The sequence below is a fragment of the Canis lupus genome, chromosome 1 (genome assembly GCF_048164855.1).
Source record: "Canis lupus baileyi chromosome 1, mCanLup2.hap1, whole genome shotgun sequence".
NCBI lineage: Eukaryota > Metazoa > Chordata > Mammalia > Carnivora > Canidae > Canis > Canis lupus.
The window spans coordinates 109462927-109484916 of NC_132838.1; the positions used below are offsets into that span (position 1 = coordinate 109462927).

Sequence of the window (21990 nt, forward strand, 5' to 3'; positions counted from 1 at the left end):
AAAACTTAAAACTGAGAACACGAAAGACAACAGAACATAAAGTTATCAACAGTTAATGTACAGGGGCAACTGGGTGGCTCAGGTGGTTAAGGGTCTGCCCTCAGCTCAGGTCATGATTCCATGGTCCTGGGATGGAGCTGTGCATTGTTGCTCTCTGCTCACCTGCCTCTCCCTCTTGCTGCTTCTCCCCCTGCTTGTGCTGTCAAATAAATAAACAAAATCTTAAAAAAAACAAAACAAAACCAGTTAATGTATGATCTAATAAAATCCCAGTAGGATTACAAAAGGTTTATTTTTAAAACTAAATAAACAGGTTCTAAAGTTCATATGGAAAAATAAACAAAAGCAATAAAAGCCAAGAAAATCCCAAAGTGGCTTCCTATAAAACTACAGTAAATAAAATAATGTATTTCTGGCACATGGACTGGATAAGAACTAGCTAGTTAGATCAGTGAGATGAGCAGGTTCAGAAAGACACCCCCAATAAATTAAGAATTTGGTATATACTACAAGTATATTGAAAACTACAAGTGGTTTTCAAATCAGTGGCAGGAAGAAAGATGATGCATGATGTAATCAACAATGCTGTCACAAATGAAATAACGTTGCATCTTCCACGAAATAAATTTTAGGTAAAAATAATACCATAAAATATAGGAAAAAATGATGGCAGACTTTCAAAAATAATCCTTTGTGGAGTAACCCTTCCTAAATATATCAAAAGCCCAGAACCCAAAAGAAACAAGAGAAAATTCAGCTGTAAAACAAACATAGGAATAGATTCTGTAGGGAAGAAATATAAAGTTCAGCAAGGAACAGGGGCCACCTGTAACTTACATAAAGAAAGGGAATGTGCTAGTTTAGGGGGCCTGAGTTAGAAGACTAAGACAGAGACTTGTTTTTTCATTGCATACTGTCCTGCATTTCATACCAAACATATGATAAAAAAAATTAAAAGTGTACTTGCACGTATTCTAAAATCATCTTTTCTACTACTTTGGGGTTGATATTCTCACTTTTACAAAATAATTGTCGAATAGAGTGGGGTTTTTTTCTCCCCCAAAGATTTTTATTTATTTATTCATGAGAGACACACAAAGAGAGAGAGGCAGAGACACAGGCAGAGGGAGAAGCAGGCTCCATCCAGGGCCTGATGTGGGACTCCATCCCAGGACTCCAGGATCACGCCCTGGGCAGAAGGCAGGCGCTAAACCACTGAGCCACCCAGGGATCCCACAGAGTGGGTTTTTGAAAAGTTTTTATTCATTTAAAAGATTTTATTTATTTCACAGAGAAAGAGAGAGTGTGTGTGCACACACAAGCAGGGGGAGCAGCAGAAAGAGAGGGAGAAGCAGGCTCTCCACTGAGCAGGGAGCCTGATACAAGGCTCAATCCCAGGACCTGATCATGACCTGAGCCAAAGGCAGACGCCCCACCACCTAATCCACCCAGGTACCCCTGAGTTTTTGTTTAAATTCTAGTTAGCTAACATACAGAATAATATTAGTTTCAAGTGATTTGTTTAATAAATAATTTACAAAATTTAATATCTTTGTCTGGCAGAATGGAGTATGCTTGGCAACCCTATATTACCCCCAAAATGCTGAGGGTGACTGTACTAGCTCACTAAATCAAAAAGTCTGGGAGCCACTGTAGTACAGGTAATGATTACATTGCCAACCTCTTAATAGGCAAGATATGCAAGAAATAAGACCAAAGCTGTGGTAAATCCAGCTTCTTACTTGGGAAAGCATGGCTGTCAATCACCTCTTATCTTCATGGCATCATTACAGGGTTTACCTCACAGGGCTGTTGTAACGATTAGATGAGCTATAGCACCTAGCACATACCTGTTCAAGAACAGATGAAGGCCTTACTCCTTCTAAAATTAGAGGAGACCAACAGACCTCAAGACAAGAATAGCTACAAAGTTTTATAATTTATAAACATGTCCACAAGTCTCTATCTTTTTTTTTAAAGTAGCCCACACATACAGGGTTGGAACTCATGGCCCTGAGATCAACAGTCACATGTTCTACCTACTGAGCCAACCAGGTGCCCCTCCATATGTCTCTTTTGATCTTCAATATCACCCATCATGTAGCTTAGGTAAGGCAGACACTAGCTCTATTCTGCATTGAAGAATTAAGAGAGATGAAATGACTCTAGATCTCTCTTTTGCGTTTTCACAGTCTTTTGTACACAGACATATTCACCCATTCTCACTTCTTAACTCCTAAGGGCAGGGACTATGTCCTGTTTACTGACTTCTGGAGTCCCGAAGATGCTCACTCATTGTCTTTTGAGTGAATGATAGATCAGAAGTGAAAGTGAGATGTTCTGATACCTGCATCTATTACCTTGCCACACAAATTTGAAGAAATGGAGAAAATCTATTTGGATGAACAAATCATCTAAGCCATACATTTAATAGTTTAAATCAGACTTAAAAAAAAAAGATGAGGGACAGTACCATCTGAACAACAGTATTAAAAGGTCTGCTTTTAAGAACTAAAAATCTTTTGTAATTAGTGTGTTGAGAGTGATCCACAAGTACTATATTTGTCAAATGCGTAGAAATAGCTGGTCAAATCTAGAAGGCTATGTGAATATATTAAAATACTGTTTTTATCATCAACCCCATTTAAAAGACTAGGAAGCTGAGGCTTAGACAGGGTTGTTACTTGCTGCAAGTCACAGAGCTGATGAGGTGGCAGAACCAGGCCTGGCACTAAGCAGAATGGTTTCAGTGGGTTGTTCTTGACTGCTCTGCTGTTTATTCTCTTTCTTGTTAAATGATGGTTATAACTGGGTGGCAGCATTAAGGCTCATTTTTACTTTGTTCTTCAGATTGTTCAAGAACAAAAGTCTGACAGCAATACAGCAATTTCCATTTTGTAAAAAAGATAACCATTTTTTCAGATGGTTTAAGAGGTTCTCCCCTGTAATCTTGCTTGTATAATTTAAATGATACATATGTCCTTCCCTTCCAAGATCATGCAGAAGATAAAGCTTCCTTACCTAAAATACAGGAAATGTGAAATAGAGATGTTCAGATTAGGAGGATATTGTTGACCTTAAATAAATGTTGCTAAGAAGGCTGCTGAAAGGCTAGCTGTGTGTGGGCAAGGGCTCTCCTCTGGGGCTCTATCTACCCTCCCGGCAAGGATGCAATGAAGTCACACTCACAAAGCTCAGGACTGGGCCTCTGAGATATTAATTATCCTCATCATTATTGTTGTTAAAAACTGCTACTACCACATTCTTGCCATCAGATGATGTGCTTCTCAGACCATTACTATGTTTCCCAAACTAGGCTGACTTTTCTTATTTTTTTTAAAGGCTTTATTTGAGAAAGAGAGCAGCAGTCCAATGCGGGGCTGGATCCTAGGACACTGGGATCATGACCTGATTGACGTTTCATTAATACCTTACTTAGGGCAGCCCTGGTGGCGCAGCAGTTTAGCGCTGCCTGCAGCCCAGGGCGTGATCCTGGAGACCCGGGATCGAATCCCTCATCGGGCTCCCTGCATGGAGTCTGCTTCTCCCTCTGCCTGTGTCTCTGCCTGTGTCTCTGCCTCTCTCTCTCTCTGAATAAATAAATAAATCTTAAAAAAAAAAAAAAAAAAAAAAACCTTACTTAATGTGGGCAGCTCTGGTGGCTCGGCGGTTTAGCGCCGCATTCAGCCCAGGGAGTGATCCTGGAGACCTGGGATCAAGTCCCACATCAGGCTCCCTGTGTGGAGCCTGCTTCTCCCTCTGCCTGTGTCTCTACCTCTCTCTGTGTCCCCCTCATGGATAAATAAAATCCTAAAAAACAAACAAATAAACAAAAAAACACAAAAAAACCCAAACCTTACTTAATGTGCCGTCTATGACCCTCCCCTAAAGCTGGTATTGGATGGAGAAGGGCAGCTGAGAATCAAGGGCTTCTTAGAATCAAGGGCTTTTATATTTAGTTCACTTCAGGCCAGGTATTTTCACCTTATTTTTTCCTCATCCTAGTCTTAAGGATATTAAAAACAACAACAACAAATACATAACCTACATTTTCAAGACTCAGAAGAATTTTGCATTTACCCAGATTTGGGGTCCTTTACACATTCTTTGGCTAGGAAATGAAATCCTCCATCCTAGACCAAGTTTCTACATAAACACTCTCTTGCTGCTATGGCCCAAATGCTGACTCCTGACAACCACAACAGAAGAAAGAGTTTTCTGTTGTGGCTTTTGAAACACAAAAAAGAACCAGATCACAAAACAGAAACACTGGTTGTAGTTGCAGTTATCAGAAGCTCGGGACTACGTACTAGAAAGGTCTTATTTCAACCAAATTGCAGCTTATGTGAAAAGATAAATTGTGTGAGTTTGTTTTTCTTCAAACTGCTGGGAGGCCACCAAATTCAAATAGCCAAAGGATTCCAGCCAGGAGTGAAAGAAGGCAAACAGGGGTGAAATCATAGGGCCTTTACACCATCTCTGTTTGAAAAAGTGGGATTCAATTGCCTGATACCCAAGTCAGCTTACATTTCAAACAAATAAACCACCTGAGAGCCAGGCCCTACACAAAAGAGCAAGCTTATCTTTTCAGACCAGGATTCTCAAGTGGCATTCTTCCATGTCTCCTTCTACCAGTCTTAGGCCTTCTGACTTTCTGTTGCCTCAATTCCCATTCTTACTGACCCAATTGCTTTCTTCTGGCCATGTGAACACAAAGATCCCTGACTGAGGTCATGGGGAGCCAGGCCCCACGGGATGCATAAATCAAGAAAGAACTGGCCCCCACCTCAAGGATCTTAAGAGTTCTGATGCCTCTATCAAACACCTAGCCATCGGTATGCATCTGCTCAGGCTGCCATGACAAAATACCATACAAAAAGTAGAGGGCTTAAACATCAGAAATAGGTTTTCTCACAGTTCTGAAGGCTGGGAAGTCCAAGATGATCAAGGTACTGGCCAATTCAGTTTCTGGGGAGAGCTCTTTTGTGTCTCTTCTTAGGACATGAATCGATTTGGATCAAGGGCCCCACCTTTATGGCCTTATTAACCCTAATACGAAGTAAAATGTGCTGTAAGAGAGGCATATCTAGAGTATGAAGGCTTTAGAAAGAGTGGGGATTTGCCAGGTGCAGGGGGTGGGGGGGATGTGTGAAACTGGAAATTGTGAAGAGGAGGTAGGCAAGGCAAGCCAGGTTTGGTGGCTGACCCACCTGCTTACCGTTTCTTGCATTCTCCCAGTTCTGGGCTCTAACCCAGGCTTCCTCCGGCACCCCCTGCTCTGTTATACCCCTCTATGCTTCAGGTCTTAACTAAGGGTCTAGGTCAACCCATGCCAGCAATATGGGGGGACTGGTAACACATCCAAAGAAAGGAAGGGCAGAATGGAGGAAGATTCGCAGAAATGCAAGGAGATCAAGAGCATTCAAGTCCCTAAGGGTCAGGACTATTCTCTATACAGTGGCCAGAGTTATTTTATTGAGCAAAGGCCAAATACAGTCCCTCCACTTAAAACCCTCCAGTGACTCCTTACCTCAACTCAGTAAAAGCCAAGGCCCTTACCAGAAATGTTCCACTCTTAGGAATTTCACATTGGCTCTTCTGTCTGGAAGGTTCTTCCCTAGGTAATGGAATGGTTCCCTCCCTCATTTCCATCAGGCTGTCATCAAAAGCGACTCTCCCCCCCGCTCCCTATATCTAAAATTTTAACACTTACTCCAGACATTTCACATCCCACTTTCCTGCTCCATTTTTATCCTCTTGAGCACTAATCACCAAGATTCTTTATATATATTTTATTTATTACAGTCTGCCTCCCCTGTTAGATTAAAATGTCTGCTGCATGAGAACAAGGATTTTTTTTTTTTAAAGATTTTATTTATTTATTCATAGAGATGCAGAGAGAGAGAGAGAGGCAGAGACACAGGGAAAGGGAGAAGCAGTCTCCATGCAGAGAGCCCGACGCGGGACTCGATCCCGGGACTCCAGGATCATGCCCTGGGCTGCAGGCGGTGCTAAACCGCTGCGCCACCGGGGCTGCCCGAGAACAAGGATTTTTATCTGTTTAGTCCAATACTGCATCCTTAGCAACTTGAATAGCTCATGACACATAGTATATAAGAGCTGAATGAATGAAATAAGGATAGCATCCTCACAATTCTAGGTACCCCAGGTCCCTGGAACTCTGGAACCAGGTAGAGAAATAAATACACAGGAGTACTACCTACCTAAAGAATGAGATAAAATGGAGCTAAGGAGAGCTCTGTGGGAAAAAAAAGATTCCCAAGTCTTTATCACAGGTCAAGTAAGCATGGAGAAGATCTAAAACAACAGGCTGCCTGTGAAGTGTGAACATGTAAACTAGGATTCAAAACCAGCCCATGAAATAATCAGAGGACAAGTAAGACAAGAAGTCAGCACTGACAATTTCACCACAAAAGAACAAGGGCTCCCCTTTGCCGAGTGTTTACTATGTACCAGGCCAAGCAGCTAATGTCATGATTCCATTCAATTCTCACAATCCTAATAAGGTAGGTATTACCATTAGCTGCATTTTACGCAGAAGGCACAGAACTCAAAGGCTGAGGCAGTTGAGCCAAGAGAAGTAGCAGAGCTGAAATTTTAAAATGAGTGTGATGGGTTCCAAAGTCCATGCTTGAGCTGCTCTGCTCTCTGGCCCTCAGGATCTGAGAAGGGAGAGTGAGTCACTTGGGCTGTTCTCCCTGAAGGAGAAGAGAAGCCTGAACCAGACCTTGCTAGTGAAGGGCACAATGCCCAGTGGGCAGCAGGGGCTTGGAAAATGAGGACTCCTGCGAGGCTCGAGGTCCACCTAGAGTGGAAAGTGCACCTAGGTGCCCCTTGGACAGTATCTACAGTGGCATCAGAAGCAGCCGCAGGAAACGCTAATTATCCCTGATGACCCTGCCAAGTACTCTCATAAGATCTTATCTTTTCTTTTCTTTTCTTTTCTTTTCTTTTCTTTTCTTTTCTTTTCTTTTCTTTCTCTCTCTCTCTCTCTCTCTCTCTCTCTCTCCCTTTCTTTCTTTCTTTCTTTCTTTCTTTCTTTCTTTCTTTCTTTCTTTCTTTCTTTCTTTCTTTTCTTTCTTTCTTTCTTTCTTTCCTCCCTCTCATAAGATCTTGAACATACTGAACCATCTCAATGATTCAAGGTACTACCATCCCCATTTTACCGTCAAGGAAACGGAGTCATGTCCAGGTTAAACATTTGTTCACAAGGAGCAGAGTGAGATATGAATCCAGGCACTTTGCTCTGGGTTCATCCTGTACAGATTTATCCAGTAGCAAGACAAATAGGGAAAGAAGGCTACCAAAACCTCCATGACATGTATGTGGCATGTGCATGTGTGTGAGTGCGTGTGGTCCTCCCATGCATGTAGCAGAAATCCTCAGTCGGCTTCTCTGTGGCCTGTCCCACAGTTACTAACAGTTGTGCTCTGTACTCACCCATCTCCACCTCCTGCCTTAATCTGCCCTGATGTGTTTGTTGCCAGGCTGTCTCCCAAAGGCCTCTGATCTAATGGCAAGCATTTCTCCCTAAAGATGACTACCCTCAATTAGTGGTGAAATTTAAATCTGCCACGCAGAAAGCACTCTGCTCATTTACCCAGGCAAATGAGCTAAATCAGGAGGAAGGTCACAGCTCTAAGTATCTGTCAAAGACCATTTTTATAGAGGGCTTCCATTTGCACAGAGGAGATGAGGGCCACCTCTGACCTGCGAATGATGCAGACAAGCTGAATTACAGCCACAGCCCTCAAGCCATGGCTACAGGGCCTGGTGCTCACCCTCAAGACACCCCTGCTTCTGAAGCTTCACCCTTCCTCCCCTCACCAACTGAGCCTCCCCGGGGCTGAACCTTTCATTTTAGAATCTCACTGGCAGGTATTAATAAGAACACCTACTTATCTGTGCTGCAAAATAGCCAAAATTTAATCAGAGAGCAATGGCCTACAATGGACAAGTAAAAACCATTGGGTTATAAAGATCTGTGCTAACCACAATCTCAACACCACAGACAGAACCCCAGCAAAGAAAACAGTTATATCACAAGGTATTGGAAGAATTCAAGATTCTTTCAGCCAGGCACACTTTGTAAACAGGAATGATCCAGCTGCTAAAAGAATATGTGAGGCTGTTTTGTGTACCCACACACCCCCTTACCAGAACCACTCCTTACTCCTTAAAAGACACAAAACACAAAGCCATGAATATGTAGCAAAGAGAAACCCTTAATGCTTTAGCTCACAAGCTTCACATATTATCATCACTTCAGGGACTGATAGAGGTCTTTTAAATCATCATGTTCAACATGCTAAAATTAATTATTAAAAGCTGCTTCACTCTTGGGTATATACTTGAAGCACACGAGTACACACAAATGCACCCAAATTAATGTACAAGAATGTTCACAGCAGCACTATTTCCAATCGCCCCAAACTGGAAAGTACCCAAATGTCCATGCAGAGCAGAATGAATAAATAAATAGTGGATTATTCATGTGATGGAAGAGTATACAGCAATGAGAATGATCTCCAATCACATGGGTGAATTTATGAATTCAACCATGGGATGAATCTCACAGATATCACATTGAGAAAAGAAGCCAGGCACAAAACTGCACATGTGGTATGAGTTAACGCATAAAAACAAACAAAATTCTTCTTTTTTTTTTTTAAATAAAATTATTCTATAATGTTAGAAGCTAGAATAGTGATAATCCCTGGTGAAAAGTTTCTGGGGGAACTGCTCATCTTCATCTTTCCTAAACTGGTCACGCAGTTGTGTTCAGTTTGTGGTGGTTTACTGAGCTGTATTTTAATGATGGGAGTACTTTTCTTTAATGGATGCTATACTTCAAGGAGAAGATTTATTTATTTATTTATTTATTTATTTATTTATTTATTTATTTATTAATAAAGATTTATTTATTTATTCATAGACACAGAGAGAGAGAGGCAGAGACACAGACAGAGGGAGAAGCAGACTCCATGCAGGGAGCCCGACGTGGGCCTCGATTCCGGGTCTCCAGGATCACACCCCAGGCTGCGCCAAACCACTGCGCCACTGGGGCTGCACCAATGAGAAGTTTTAAAAACTGCCAATAGATGCTGTCCAATCTCATTCATTACTGTTTTGGGGGAGATGTCTTGTTTGGATTTCTGCAACCATGGCAAGTCAGTGACAGAAGCCACCAAAACAATGGTTAACATCAACTGAATGATTACTGTGTACCAGGCAAAATGTAAGAACATATCAAACGGAGTGCACTTAATTCTCAAATACTCTTTCTGAAGGAACTACTGTTTTTATTCCCAAGTAGAAGGAATAGAAAAATAAGGCTTAGCCAATTTAAGCTGAAGTTTATGTTATAAACACAGAAGTTGCATTAGGCTCTCAAACTGCTTTCTTTTTTTGTGATACAAACCTTTTTACTGAGTCCATGCCAATTGTCTTCTAAAAGCTATCACATTAAAAAAAAAAAGAAAGCTATCACATTCTGGATTTGTCTAATTACTTCTTCATGTAAGATTCAGGTTAAATATTTTCAGCAAAGAGATACAAAGTTTAGTTGAACTACCAGCCGGGAAGCCAGGTCTTGTCACTTTGTTAAGGTGGTAACCCTCAGATCTCTTCAGTATAAAGGTATATTTCCTCTTGGTGATTAATGTGTTGGGTTGTATTTTGAGACTGTAAATATCAAGTTCCTTTAGGACTGTTCCCTAGTGATTTTTTTTTTCTTTTTAGTTTTTAAAAATTAACTACTGCCATATAATTTATATAGATATATATATAATTTATATGATAAACTCTATCCATTTAAAGTGTACAATTTGATAGTTTTGAATGTGTACATGAATAAAGTTATCACCAAAATCAAGATCTAGAATATTTCCGTCATCCCCAAGTTCTTCCCATGCCTCCTTGCAATCAGTTCTTGCCCCTCCTTGCACCCAGGCAACCACTAATCTGCTTGCTATTACTAAAGATTAGTTCGCATTTACAGAGCTTTATAAAAATGGAATCAGAATTGGTAGTCTTTTGTGTCTGGCTTGAATCACTGTCAACATATAATGCTTTTGAGATTCAACCATGCTGCTGTGTGTAGCTATAATTCTTCCTTTTGGCCCCTGAGTAGTATTCCAGTAGATGGATGGACCAGTTTGTTTATTCACCTTTTGATGGACACTGGGTGGTTTCCAGTTTGGCTCTCATGAACCAAGCTGCTAGAAAGAGCTGAATAGAAGTCTTTGTGTGAATATATTTTCCTTTCTCTTGGGCAAATACCTAAGAGCAGGATGGTAAATGTACATTTTAGCTTTTTTTTTTTTTTTTTTTTTTTTTTTAAGATTCATTTATTTATGATAGACACAGAGAGAGAGAGAGAGAGGCAGAGACAGGCTCCATGCCAGGAGCCTGTCATGGGACTCGATCCCGGGACTCCAGGATTGCGCCCTGGGCCAAAGGCAGGCGTTAAACCATTGAGCCACCCAGGGATCCCCTTCCCCAGTGATTTTAAAATCCAATAATGTTTCTTGCCTGAATCAATTATGCATTTATGTGATTATGTCTATCTCTCCCACCCTTGGACATCATGGGGGACACTTTTAGTTTAACCCAGGTCCTAGCTTCATTAATATAGTCAGTAAAGGGGCACCTGGGTGGCTTAGTGGTTGACTGTCGTGATCCCAGGGATCAAGTCCTACATTGGGCTCCCTGCAGGGAGCCTACTTCTCCCTCTGCCTATGTCTCTGTCCCTCTGTGTCTCTCATGAATAAATATTTTTTTAAAATTATATATATGTCAGTATATATCTGTTGAATGAATTATGTGTACACACACACACACACACACACACACACACACACACGTCAATAAATATCTGTTGAATAAGGGGAGCCCCGGTAGCTCAGCAGTTTAATGCCGCCTTCGGCCCAGGGTGTGATCCTGGAGACCTGGGATCGAGTCCCACGTCGGGCTCACTGCATGGGGCCTGTTTCTCCCTCTGTGTGTCTCTGCCTCTCTCTGTATCTCTCATGAATAAATAAATAAAATCTTAAAATACGTATATATATAGATACATCTATATATATCTATATCTATAGATATATATCTGTTGAATAAATGAAACCTGCAGATTTCTCCCTAACTCCAACAAAAAAGTCAGTAAGCTAAAAATTTTTAGACCTACTAATAACTTATCAGGAAGTTTCTATCTTTCTATAACCACTTGGTGCCATATCCTGCATTCTCCCACTGAACCAGAGAGGTCAAGCTTGACCTGATCTCTGCTGCCCACGGAGAAGCAGTGCCCCCGAAAGCAAATAAAGAGGCCCCTCAGTGTAGGCACTGAAACCCCAAGGCTCTGCTGTGTGGCTCAATTCCAGGCCCTGTAGGAAAGGCAAATAAAGAGGCCCCTCAGTATAGGCACTGAAACCCCAAGGCTCTGCTCTATGGTTCAATTCCAGGCCTGTAGGAAAGGGGTTTGAAAATAAATATGTTGGGATCCCTGGGTGGCGCAGCGGTTTGGCGCCTGCCTTTGGCCCAGGGCGCGATCCGGGAGACCCTGGATCGAATCCCACGTCGGGCTCCCAGTGCATGGAGCCTGCTTCTCCCTCTGCCTGTGTCTCTGCCTCTCTCTGTGTGTGACTATCATAAATAAATAAAAAATTTTAAAAAAATAAATATGTTAATTAACTAGAATTTAAATAAAGATTGGAAAAAAAAAAAAAAAAAGAATTTCAGCTGCAATACTGGGCCCAGGTAGGTGTTACCTTGAAAGGCTAAGCCCTGGTCTGGTCACCAGGTAAGAGTCCTTCCAAGAGAGTAGTGGATTGTCAATGTCTCTCCAGCCAAGCTAACCTTATACTTTATTGATACCATAGGGTCGTCCTATGGTTGATAAAAGACACTGACCCCTCCCAATGGCCAGCTTCCTGCCACATTTGGGTTCTTGGAGCAACAAAACAATCTCTGGTGAAATGAGGTCACAAATGCCAAGTACCCAGTGCAACACCTGGATCAAGCAGGCACTCAATAACGCGTATTAGAAAATGGGGAGAGTTAATGGGATAGCCGACCATCTTTGGCGTCATTATTTTAAACAGCTGCCAGGCTTCCTTGACTGCAGGGACTTTTTTGTTCCACTGAGACAAACTGAAATGAAGATGCACTAATGAAAGCATGGCCTACCAGTTATTTATATGGTATGGTCTGAATGTATTAGAATTCAAGATGTAGAACAGGGGCTTTCTGCCCACATGAAACTGCTTCTCCCTGGGACAATTTCTTTTCTCAGCCCACTGTGATACTTGCTAGAGTAGTAGTAAGCAAAGCAATTAAGAAAAGGACTATTAGATAGGAAATAATTTTTGCTACTGCCACCCTACCCCCTCCCACTGCCAAAACAAAAAGGTTAAAGATCACAGAAAGAAGGGGCAAGGAGGTCTAGTATCACACATTATTCAGAAAAATCATTCCTAAAGAATGATATTTTTAGTTCAGTGGCTGATAAGTGAGACCCCGGCCTGGTGAATACATCCAGCAGCGCCCAGATGAGCGCCTAGATGAGATGACCAAGTGAGGATATGGAACAGTTAGATCCCTCACGCCCTGCTGATGGGAATATGAAAAGGTAGACTCCCTTTGGAAAACTTTTTGGCAGTTTATTAAAAGACGAGGCATTCACCCTCCAGGATACTAGGCCTTCTGGGGTGGGGGACAGTGATGCTTGGAAGCTCCCTCAGGGGGTTTCTATACTGTAGGACATGGATGTTTCCCCCTTCCTATACTTTGGCTCTAAATTGGGCCAGAGACCTGGGATTTAAAACCTTACTTAGTGACTACAATGAGGTGTACAGAGAACATACTTAGCTTGAGAATTTCTTCTCAGGAGGACTGTGAGTAGGCTCTAAATTAAATACTACCCCCAACTCCAGCAAGATGAACTCTGGACAGGACTGAATATTTCTACTTCCTGTTGTGCACTGGAGAGTTCAGATCAGCTTGGCCAATGTTCTCTCTTCACTCAGGAATCACACTGCTGTAGCAGGGGAGTAGAGGCTCCAATCCCCCGACAATTTTCCACATAGAGGAAAAAAGAGGGGGAGTGTTAAGTGTTCTAGGCAGAAATATTACTGACTTCTAGCGGTGACCCCAGAGCAGCTGCAGAAGATCCATGCCCCTTTCCAGCCTGATCATGTAACTATAGCAGAAAGTGAAAAGCTGCGATCCTATTAGCACAGAGGTGGTCTCTGAGCCTGGGTTGGGTTCAAAGCATCTGCAAATCAACCCAAAAGCTATTCTACTTATTGACCACTTCTTAAACACATTCCAATTTTAGGAAATATGAAACGAGGATAAGTGAACTGGTCAGAAAGCTAGGGAAAAAAATGACAAGTGCAACGCAGAATGTTAGGAGAAGATTTAAGAATTTGGGAGAAGAGCTCCTGGAAACAGACAGCAGAGGAAGCAAATTTTGAGGAGAGAAGGCAGTGATCCTTTCCCTATGGTCTATGTCTAAGAGAAGCTGGCCTGGCAATTTACTCACAAACTAGGAGGAGGAAACAAGGCAGTCACAGGAACCCGCCACGGGCCACCTCTGGAATGTGGAGCTGCCTACAAACAAAGCTTCTCTCCATAAACTCCTCTAGACCTCACCTCCAACTCCTGCCACCCTCTTCTCAGGTCAAAGATTAAAATGCAGTTGGCCTGAAGATGGAATTAAAATAATAATGCCCAAGGTGTATACAGTGTTAAATTAAAAAATAAGCTGCAGAACAGTATGCAGATGATCTCCTGTTTTTAAGCATTTTGGGGGAGGGGGTAATATTAACAGAAAACATAATCCAACTATTAATGCAGATTACTGCCGGAGATTGGGACTGTAAAGGACTTTCACTTTCTGTGATATATCTGTATTTGTAATAATTTTTACTGCAAGCAAGCTTATTACTCTTGGAATCAGAAAAAACAGTAAGGTGACGGGATGGTTCAAGTTGTCGCAATGGTCATGCTACTGCTTCTCCAACACAAGGTCTCAGTTGGTAGGTTTTCAGCACTACAGCTGCCTGGGACACTGGCTGTGAAGTGGCAGGTGGGGAACAACCCAGTTCCTGAGGCACACAAGGACAGAGGCTGCTTTCTGGGTTTCTCACTGGATTTCTCTCCCACAACAGTAGGCAGGAGTGTGAGCTTCTAAGCACATTGTCTTTGAAGGTGATGATACAATATTTTATTTGCCAGGACAAGCCAAGTGCCAAAGTGTATGAGACAGATACAAAAACTATGGATTTTGGGGATCCCTGGGTGGCGCAGCAGTTTAGCGCCGGCCTTTGGCCCAGGGCACGATCCTGGAGACCCGGGATCGAGTCCCACGTCGGGCTTCCGGTGCATGGAGCCTGCTTCTCCCTCTGCCTATGTCTCTGCCTCTCTCTCTCTCTGTGTGTGACTATCATAAATAAAAAAACAAAACAAAACAAAACAAAACTATGGATTTTGACTTTGAGACTTGGGGCAGACCTGGCAAACACAATTCATTTGGAGCGTCCTCTCCAATCAGCTAGACTGACTGCCTGAATGATCACATGGACACGACTCATAGGACGATTTCTACATTGAGCGAGCGAGCAAGCGGATAGAGAAGTCAGGTGGCAGCAGAGGCTCTCCTCAAGTGCAAGTTCAGTAAAAGTTAGACCTGGGAGAACACCTAATCCGTAATTCATTCAATCATTCAACAAAATCTCATTAGTCTCAGACCTCTGCTTGGATAGAAGTCACACTATGAGGTAGCCATGGGTGGTGTCAGAAGGGGGCTGAGGATGATAGAGAGGTACAGACAGCATGCCACAGAAGGGGACCATTCTACAGGACAATTGTCTAGACTTTTCAAATAAAGTCATCATTCAAAACAGAACAAAACAAAGGCAGAAAGAACTGTTCTGGATTGAAAGAGACAAAGGAGGCAATAGTCAAATGTGCTGTGTATACTGCTTGGATCTTAGAACAAAATCTTGGCTATGAGAGATAAGTCAACTGAGTAAATTTAAACATGCAACATATGTAAAATACTACTGAATTAATGCTATTATTCTTAAAAGTGATAATGTTATTGCAGTTATGGAAGAGAAACTCCTAAAGCTTAGGGATATATGCTGAGATTTTTAGGAGTGAACTGATGTGGCATCTGTGGCTTATTCTCAAATGGTTTAATAACAATAAAAATTACGGTAAGAAAGGGCAAAAGTGGCAAAATGTTAACACCTGGTGAATTCTGGCTGATCATCATACCACTCTTCTAACTCTTTAATGGGTTTTACTGTATTTAATTTAGAAGCTGGGGAGAAGGGGATCCCTGGGTAGCTCAACGGTTTAGCGCCTGCCTTTGGCCCAGGGCGTGATCCTAGAGTCCCAGGATCGGGTCCCACATCCGGCTCCTGCATGGAGCCTGCTTCTCCCTTTGCCTGTGTCTCTGCCTGTCTCTCTGTCTCTCATGAATAAATAAATAAAATCTTTTTTTTTTTTTTTAAAGGAAGCTGGGGAGAAAAGTCAAGTCATGGATATTTACATTTAATGTAGAGTCTAATGGGTAGCAGAAAGAACCAAATGTATGACTGCTGAAGCTAAAGCCACAACCAGCACACAATGAACCTAAGACATGTGCCACACTCAGCACCTTGGTGCAAGTCCCCTGGAATCTGGGTGGCAGCCAGTGCAGGCAGGTCCTATCACCACTCTCAGTTTATGGATGAGGAAAAAAAACGATTCTAAACCTGGTCTAGGGATCCCTGGGTGGTGCAGCGGTATGGCGCCTGCCTTTGGCCCAGGGTGCGATCCTGGAGACCCGGGATCGAATCCCACGTCAGGCTCCCGGTGCATGGAGCCTGCTTCTCCCTCTGCCTGTGTCTCTGCCTCTCTCTCTCTCTGTGACTATCATAAATAAATAAATTAAAATTAAAAAAAAAAAAAAAAAAGAACTGCTAAACCTGGTCTAACTGCAGATCTGAGGCTCTGTATCACTATTCCAAAATGCCTGTCCTAGCTAATCTTCTTCTTTAAGTACATCAGGAGAAAATGCTACATGAGCCCCCAAACAGGGGAATGGTTAAATAATCTGTGATCCAGCTATTTCCTGGAACATTATGCAGCAATTAAATGTCCTATTCTTTGAGGCAGAGCCCTCTGCTTGCTAGGTGGGATTCTGCACGATTCATGAATACTTAATAAAACCAGTTAGATCTTCAAATTAAAAAAAAAAAGTCCTATTTTCACAAGTATTTAATGACAGGGAGCATACTCATGTAACAATTTCTGGTTAAAAAAGCAGTGATTCTCAGGGCACCTGGGTGCTCAGTCAGTCGAGCATCTGACTTCAGCTCAGGTCATGATCCTGGGGTCCTGGGATGGAGCCCCATGTCTGGCTCCCTGATCAGTGAGGAATCTGCTTCTCTCTCTGCCCCTCCCCCAGCTCATATGTGCCTGCGTGTTCTGTGTCTCAAAAAAACAAAAACAAAACAGTAATTCTCAAAAAATAGTCCTCCAATCCACCTCTTGGTTACTGAATTCTTTTTCTGTAGGAAAACAGGAGTAGGTAAGCTGGTAAACTCAGGGGTCTTTTGCCTCATCTAAGTTATACTAAAAATCTTTCGAGAACTATCATACTGCATACTCTGAATTATGTAAAAGTAAAAACCAACACACATATGCAGAGAATAAGGCTATAAGGAAATACAGCAGACCATTAATAGTGGTATTCACTAAGAGGAAGATCAATGAATCTTTAAATTTGTTTTCATAGTTTTTGTCACCTCTATAATGAACATGCCTAAATCTTATGAGGAAGAAAAATATTATTTTAGGGAAAAGAGTACAGAATGCCCCCCGACACACGCTAAATTCATAGATACAAGGTTTAATGTTTTTCCTGAAATTCTACAAAAGTACAAACTAATGCCAACAAGTATATAAGCAAAATTTAAAAGGAGGAAGGAAGGAGGGTTGGAGGGAAGGAGAGAGAGAAGCAAGTAAGCAATGGAATTAAGGTATTCCAGGATGAAGACCACTCATTTAATCAACAAGTAATATATATTGTGTGCCACACTCAGGAGACCAAGAACCAAGAATCCTGTTCCCAGCAAGTTGAAATGTGCCTGAGAACCACCAGGGAGGTTGCATTCAAAGGGCTACTGGGGGTGGGGGAGTCTTGAAGAACAAGGACAAGTTCCAAAAGCAAGGAAGAATGTGGGATACATTTCACACCACACGAAGGGTGCATGAAAAGCAGAGAAATACAAAGAAGTTCTGCTTGTATTCTTGTAAAACAATTTAAGTTAATGCTTGTTGTAGTATAAAACAGAAAATGGGGAAAGAGAAAAAGAACGAAGGGAGAGAGGACAGAGGCAGGAAAGCAGGCAGACAGCCATAATGATACTGCATATGGGAGGAGGCAAGACTGTGGGCCATAGTTGGTAGGCAATGAGGCAGTAAGAGGAGGTTTACAACAGAGGAACTATCATGTAATCAGGAAAGACTGTGGACTGGGGATCCCTGGGCTCAGCGGTTTAGCACCTGCCTTTGGCCCAGGGCGCAATCCTGGAGTCCCGGGATCGAGTCCCACGTCGGGCTCCCGGCATGGAGCCTGCTTCTCTCTCTGCCTGTGTCTCTGCCTCTCTCTCTCTCGGTCTACCATGAATAAATAAATAAAATCTTTAAAAAAAAAAAAAAAGGATAAGACTCTGGAGGGTGATGGTGGGGAAGTGGAAATGAGATGGGAGGGGAGAGACAAGAGATGACAAAGTAGAAGTGACAGACTTAGGAACTGACTGGAGATGACCCTGAAGCTCCAAGCTTTTTGGTGACAGGGCAGACAGTGGTCCATTCTCACAGAGCTTTAAGGAAAGCAGCAGGTTGGTAGTAGCTGGTGGTAAAGCCTTATACCCCAAAGAATTCACAAGTAGAAGGGCAAGGAGAGTTTTGATTTTGTTAGTGGAGATTAAAAAGTGCATCACAGTCCAAGTGTGACAGAAGCAAGGTGGGTGGGGTAGGTCAAGACCACTGACGTGCTCAGCTAGAGGGCATGTGGGTAACATCTGGGCACCTCAGGCTACCCTAGGTGAGCCACTTGAGGAGACCATTCATACAAGGGTCCCCTGAAAAGAGAAAGCTCTCCCTGACAAGAGAAAATCAACTAATAAATGCTGAAGGAATCAAGGAGTAAAACTACGGGGAAAGAGTAGCTTTGCAGTGGCAAAGCCTAGTACACACCACCACCTTAACAGAAGGATCAAAGTGAACACTGCCAGTGATGGGCCAAACTGACATCATGTGCCACATGGTGTGATGCACTGAGGACACAGCATCACTTGCCTTCTGTCTCTGCCCAAGGTGCAAATATGAACCTAATCATGAGGAAACCTCCAACCAACCAACCAAAAACACCAAAACTGAGGAGGGACCTCCTACAAAATAGCTGATCTGTATTCTTTAAAATTATCAAGGCTGTGGGGCACCTGGGTGGCTCAATCAGTTAAGTGTCTGTCTTAGGCTCAGATCATGATCCCAGGGTCCTATGATAGAGCCCCATGTTGGGCTTCCTGCTCAGAGGGGAATCTTTTTTTCTCTCTCTCTCTCTCTCTACTGCACCCTCTGCTTGTGCTTGCTCTCTCTGTCAAATAAATAAAATCTTTAAAAAACAAAAGACCATCAAGGCCATGAAAAACAGATCAACTAAACTGTTCTAGATTAAAAGAGACTAGAGACTTGACCAAAAAAAAAATCTATCATGTGGTCCAGGGTTAGCTCCTAGACCAAAACAATTTTTATGTTTTCCTATAAAGGACATTACTGGGACAACTGATGAAATAAAAACATCCACAGATTAGGTAGGTCAGTGTTTAACATCTTAATTTTCATAACTGCTCAGTAGTATGTAAGGGAATATTTTTAGAAAATACCCACTGAAAATAAAAAATAAAGAAAATACCCACCGAAGTAGTTAGAAGTAAAGGTGCATCAGATCTGCAAACTTTCAAACATTTCAGAAAAAAGATACACACACACACACACACACACACACAAAGAAAGAATGGTATGGGAAAACTGGTAAAATACTGGCATTTAAGGAACCTGGAACTTTTTGTAACTTTCAATTTGCTTAAACTTACAATTTTTGTACCTTTCCAATAAATCTAAAATAATGTCAAAACAAAAAGTTCAGGAAAAAGTGTCCTTCCCCTTTGTGAGATAACACAAACTGTCTCTCTGGAGTGCTAGGTCATTAAGTAGAGGCTTCAGTCACCTGAATTGAATCTTTGTGCAGATTTTCTCCTTGCCCAAGGGAGGTGCCAGAAAGAAACGGATATAAAACCAGTGTCAAAGAGATGGACATTGAGAAAAGGCTTTGGGGACAGAATGGACTAAACAAAGCTACAGATCTGTTATGATTGCGCAAAGTGCTTACCGTGATTCAACCCTGGTGTGCTGCAGAGAAAACCCTGGAAATAACTACAAAGTCTTTAGCAGGCTTCAACTTGAAACCTATTTTCCCTGATTTGGCACATCTTAAGTAAATATTAACACTGTCACGCAGCTTAATAGGATGCTATTGAAATTATCAGTAGAGCCTGGTAGGCTGTGCACACCACACAATACTTAATATCATCACAGATAACACCGGAATCGAAAGAACACAGAGGAAGGCTCTAATCCTTACCTTGGTTTTAAATTAGTTTAAGCCTATATTCTTGAGCTCAACTGTTAATGCTCAAGAACGGACAATCATATGCCTCCTATACTACCTTCTCCTCAAACTCATCAGCTTTTGTTGAGAGAGCTCATGCTCTTTATCTCAAACAAATAAAATCTTAAAAAAAAAAAATATGGAAAATATTAAGACTGCTGGTCTTTGTGACAACATCAAGTTGACAGTGGAGTTGAAATATGGCTGCCTGACCAGAAAATATCCAAGGATCCTCACTGGTTTTTTAACCTCAGGAAAAAAATTGTCAATAATGAATCTCAGGTACCTGCTCAATGGCCAAGGGCTTAACAGTCACAACCACTCCTTCATTGCATTAAGCCAAACTACACTACCGTTTGTGTCCAGTACAGTGTGGCAGACACAATGATAATAGGACCCTTCCCCTGCCCTCAAGCAGCTGACAAGGACACAAACAGACTGCACATCATGACAGGGGTCTGAGGGAGCACGGAGGAGGCACCTAACACCAGCCATAGCTGCAATCCTGGGAACAGGATGCTCCATACACTGTAAGGTCTAATAGATCCCATATGACAGCCTCAAAACTACGCACAGATGGAGGATCCTAAGTCTGACAGCTGTCCAGATTGCTCAGCTCCTTCTCAGAAAGCATCTCACATTTAAGAAGAAATGATCCTAGAGTCTCCAGATGACTCAGCCTGCTGGAAGATAACCCATATATAGTGAAAGTGGTCGTTCACTCTGAGGTAGCACTCTTACCTGTGGCTTCAATGTACTCAATACATCTCTCAATAAAAACAGGGATGGGCTTCTCTGGAGTCACGACAGTTGTCAAAGGCACCCCAAAATAGTTACTCTCCCAGGTTGCCTTTGTGATGGATGGCCGGGGTTTGGGCTTTGGTTTCTGCACAGGAAAGAGAAAAGAAAGCACACAAAAAAAGTAAGTATCAACATGCAACTCAAACATCAGTAAGGCTTCCAGAAGGGAACTCACGGTGGTGTGGAAACTGCTGGAAAGACTCCAAGCAGGATAGAGACCCACTTGTTCATCTCACTAATTTTTTATTTTCTAACCTCCAAATATCACACAACATGCCAGCAAGCTGACACACAGTCACACCTCGAGTGTGAGACTACACTACCAAAACAAAGGTGTTTATAAGAAGCAGGCTGTGTGTAATTAATAACAATGAGATGACTATCCACATCCTTTATCGGGGTGCCCTGGAGTAAACAGGAAGTTTTCCAAATATCCCATAAGGATAATGAATGTTATATACTCAAAGATGGCTAAAATCTTTAAAAAGATAAAAGACAGAATTGGGGATCCCTGGGTGGCGCAGCGGTTTGGCGCCTGCCTTTGGCCCAGGGCGTGATCCTGGAGACCCGGGATCGAGTCCCACATCAGGCTCCCGGTGCATGGAGCCTGCTTCTCCCTCTGCCTGTGTCTCTACCTCTCTCTCCCTCTCTCTGTGTGACTATCATAAATAAATAAAAATTAAAAAAAAAAAAAAAGATAGAATTGAGAATGAGTAATTTCCTCCTTTCCAGAAAAGAAACAGAGTATACATTCTGCTAGGGCTGAAAGCTCCAAGTGAGAATTTCCTTCACTGTATTGGCCTGGGGTTAATCCTCCAGTGGCTTCAGAATTGGGAAAGGGTAAAACAAACTAATCAAATGGGACAAAAAAGATAATACTTTCTCTTTCCCAGCAGTCTCCTTCATCAGTAGGAGCAGCAGCAGCAGAGTAACAACTAGTTGAGGGCTCTTGCTAGGTACCAAGCAAGTCCCAAATATTATTTCTTTTAAACCTCATGACATTCCACTTTACCAAGGAAAAATGTCCCATGTGCCTCAATGACACAACTAGTAAGTGACAGTGCTGGGATTCAAACCCAGGAGAGTTTGTCTCCAAAACTCACCTCATAAATGCTACTGAGATACTCTGCTCCAAAATTATTCAATCCTTTTGATGCTCACACGAAGAAAAAATGCTCTAAACAAATGGTACATTTCCTAAAAGCCACAAAAATACACCTGAAATCGTGGCCTTTTGGTAAAATAGCTACTCAGGATGAGGGTAACCAAAGAGAATCAAGGTAAATGGACTCAGGGGTAGCTCCAGCATTTCAGTTTCATTTCCAAGTTAACGAGACCAAATTAACAGGGCAGATTTATTACAAATGTACCAATCTATATACTTAAAGGTATTTAGGGATGGGGCACCTGGGTGGCTCAGTCAGTTTGGCAACGACTCT

At 42.2% G+C, this 21990-nt stretch overlaps 1 protein-coding gene across 4 annotated transcripts in view; it reads right to left on the bottom strand.

The window, feature by feature from the left end:
• ARHGAP35 (Rho GTPase activating protein 35) overlaps window positions 1-21990 on the bottom strand; it is a 133155-nt gene that overhangs the window by 48094 nt on the left and 63071 nt on the right. For all 4 annotated transcript variants that reach the window (XR_012006286.1, XR_012006289.1, XM_072773874.1 and 1 more), the window contains exon 3: window positions 20492-20636. Coding sequence is in view for 2 of the 4 variants with exons in the window: in XM_072773874.1 (XP_072629975.1) it covers window positions 20492-20636 (145 nt within the window). In the remaining 2 variants the exon portion in view is untranslated. The remainder of the gene's footprint in view (window positions 1-20491; window positions 20637-21990) is intronic.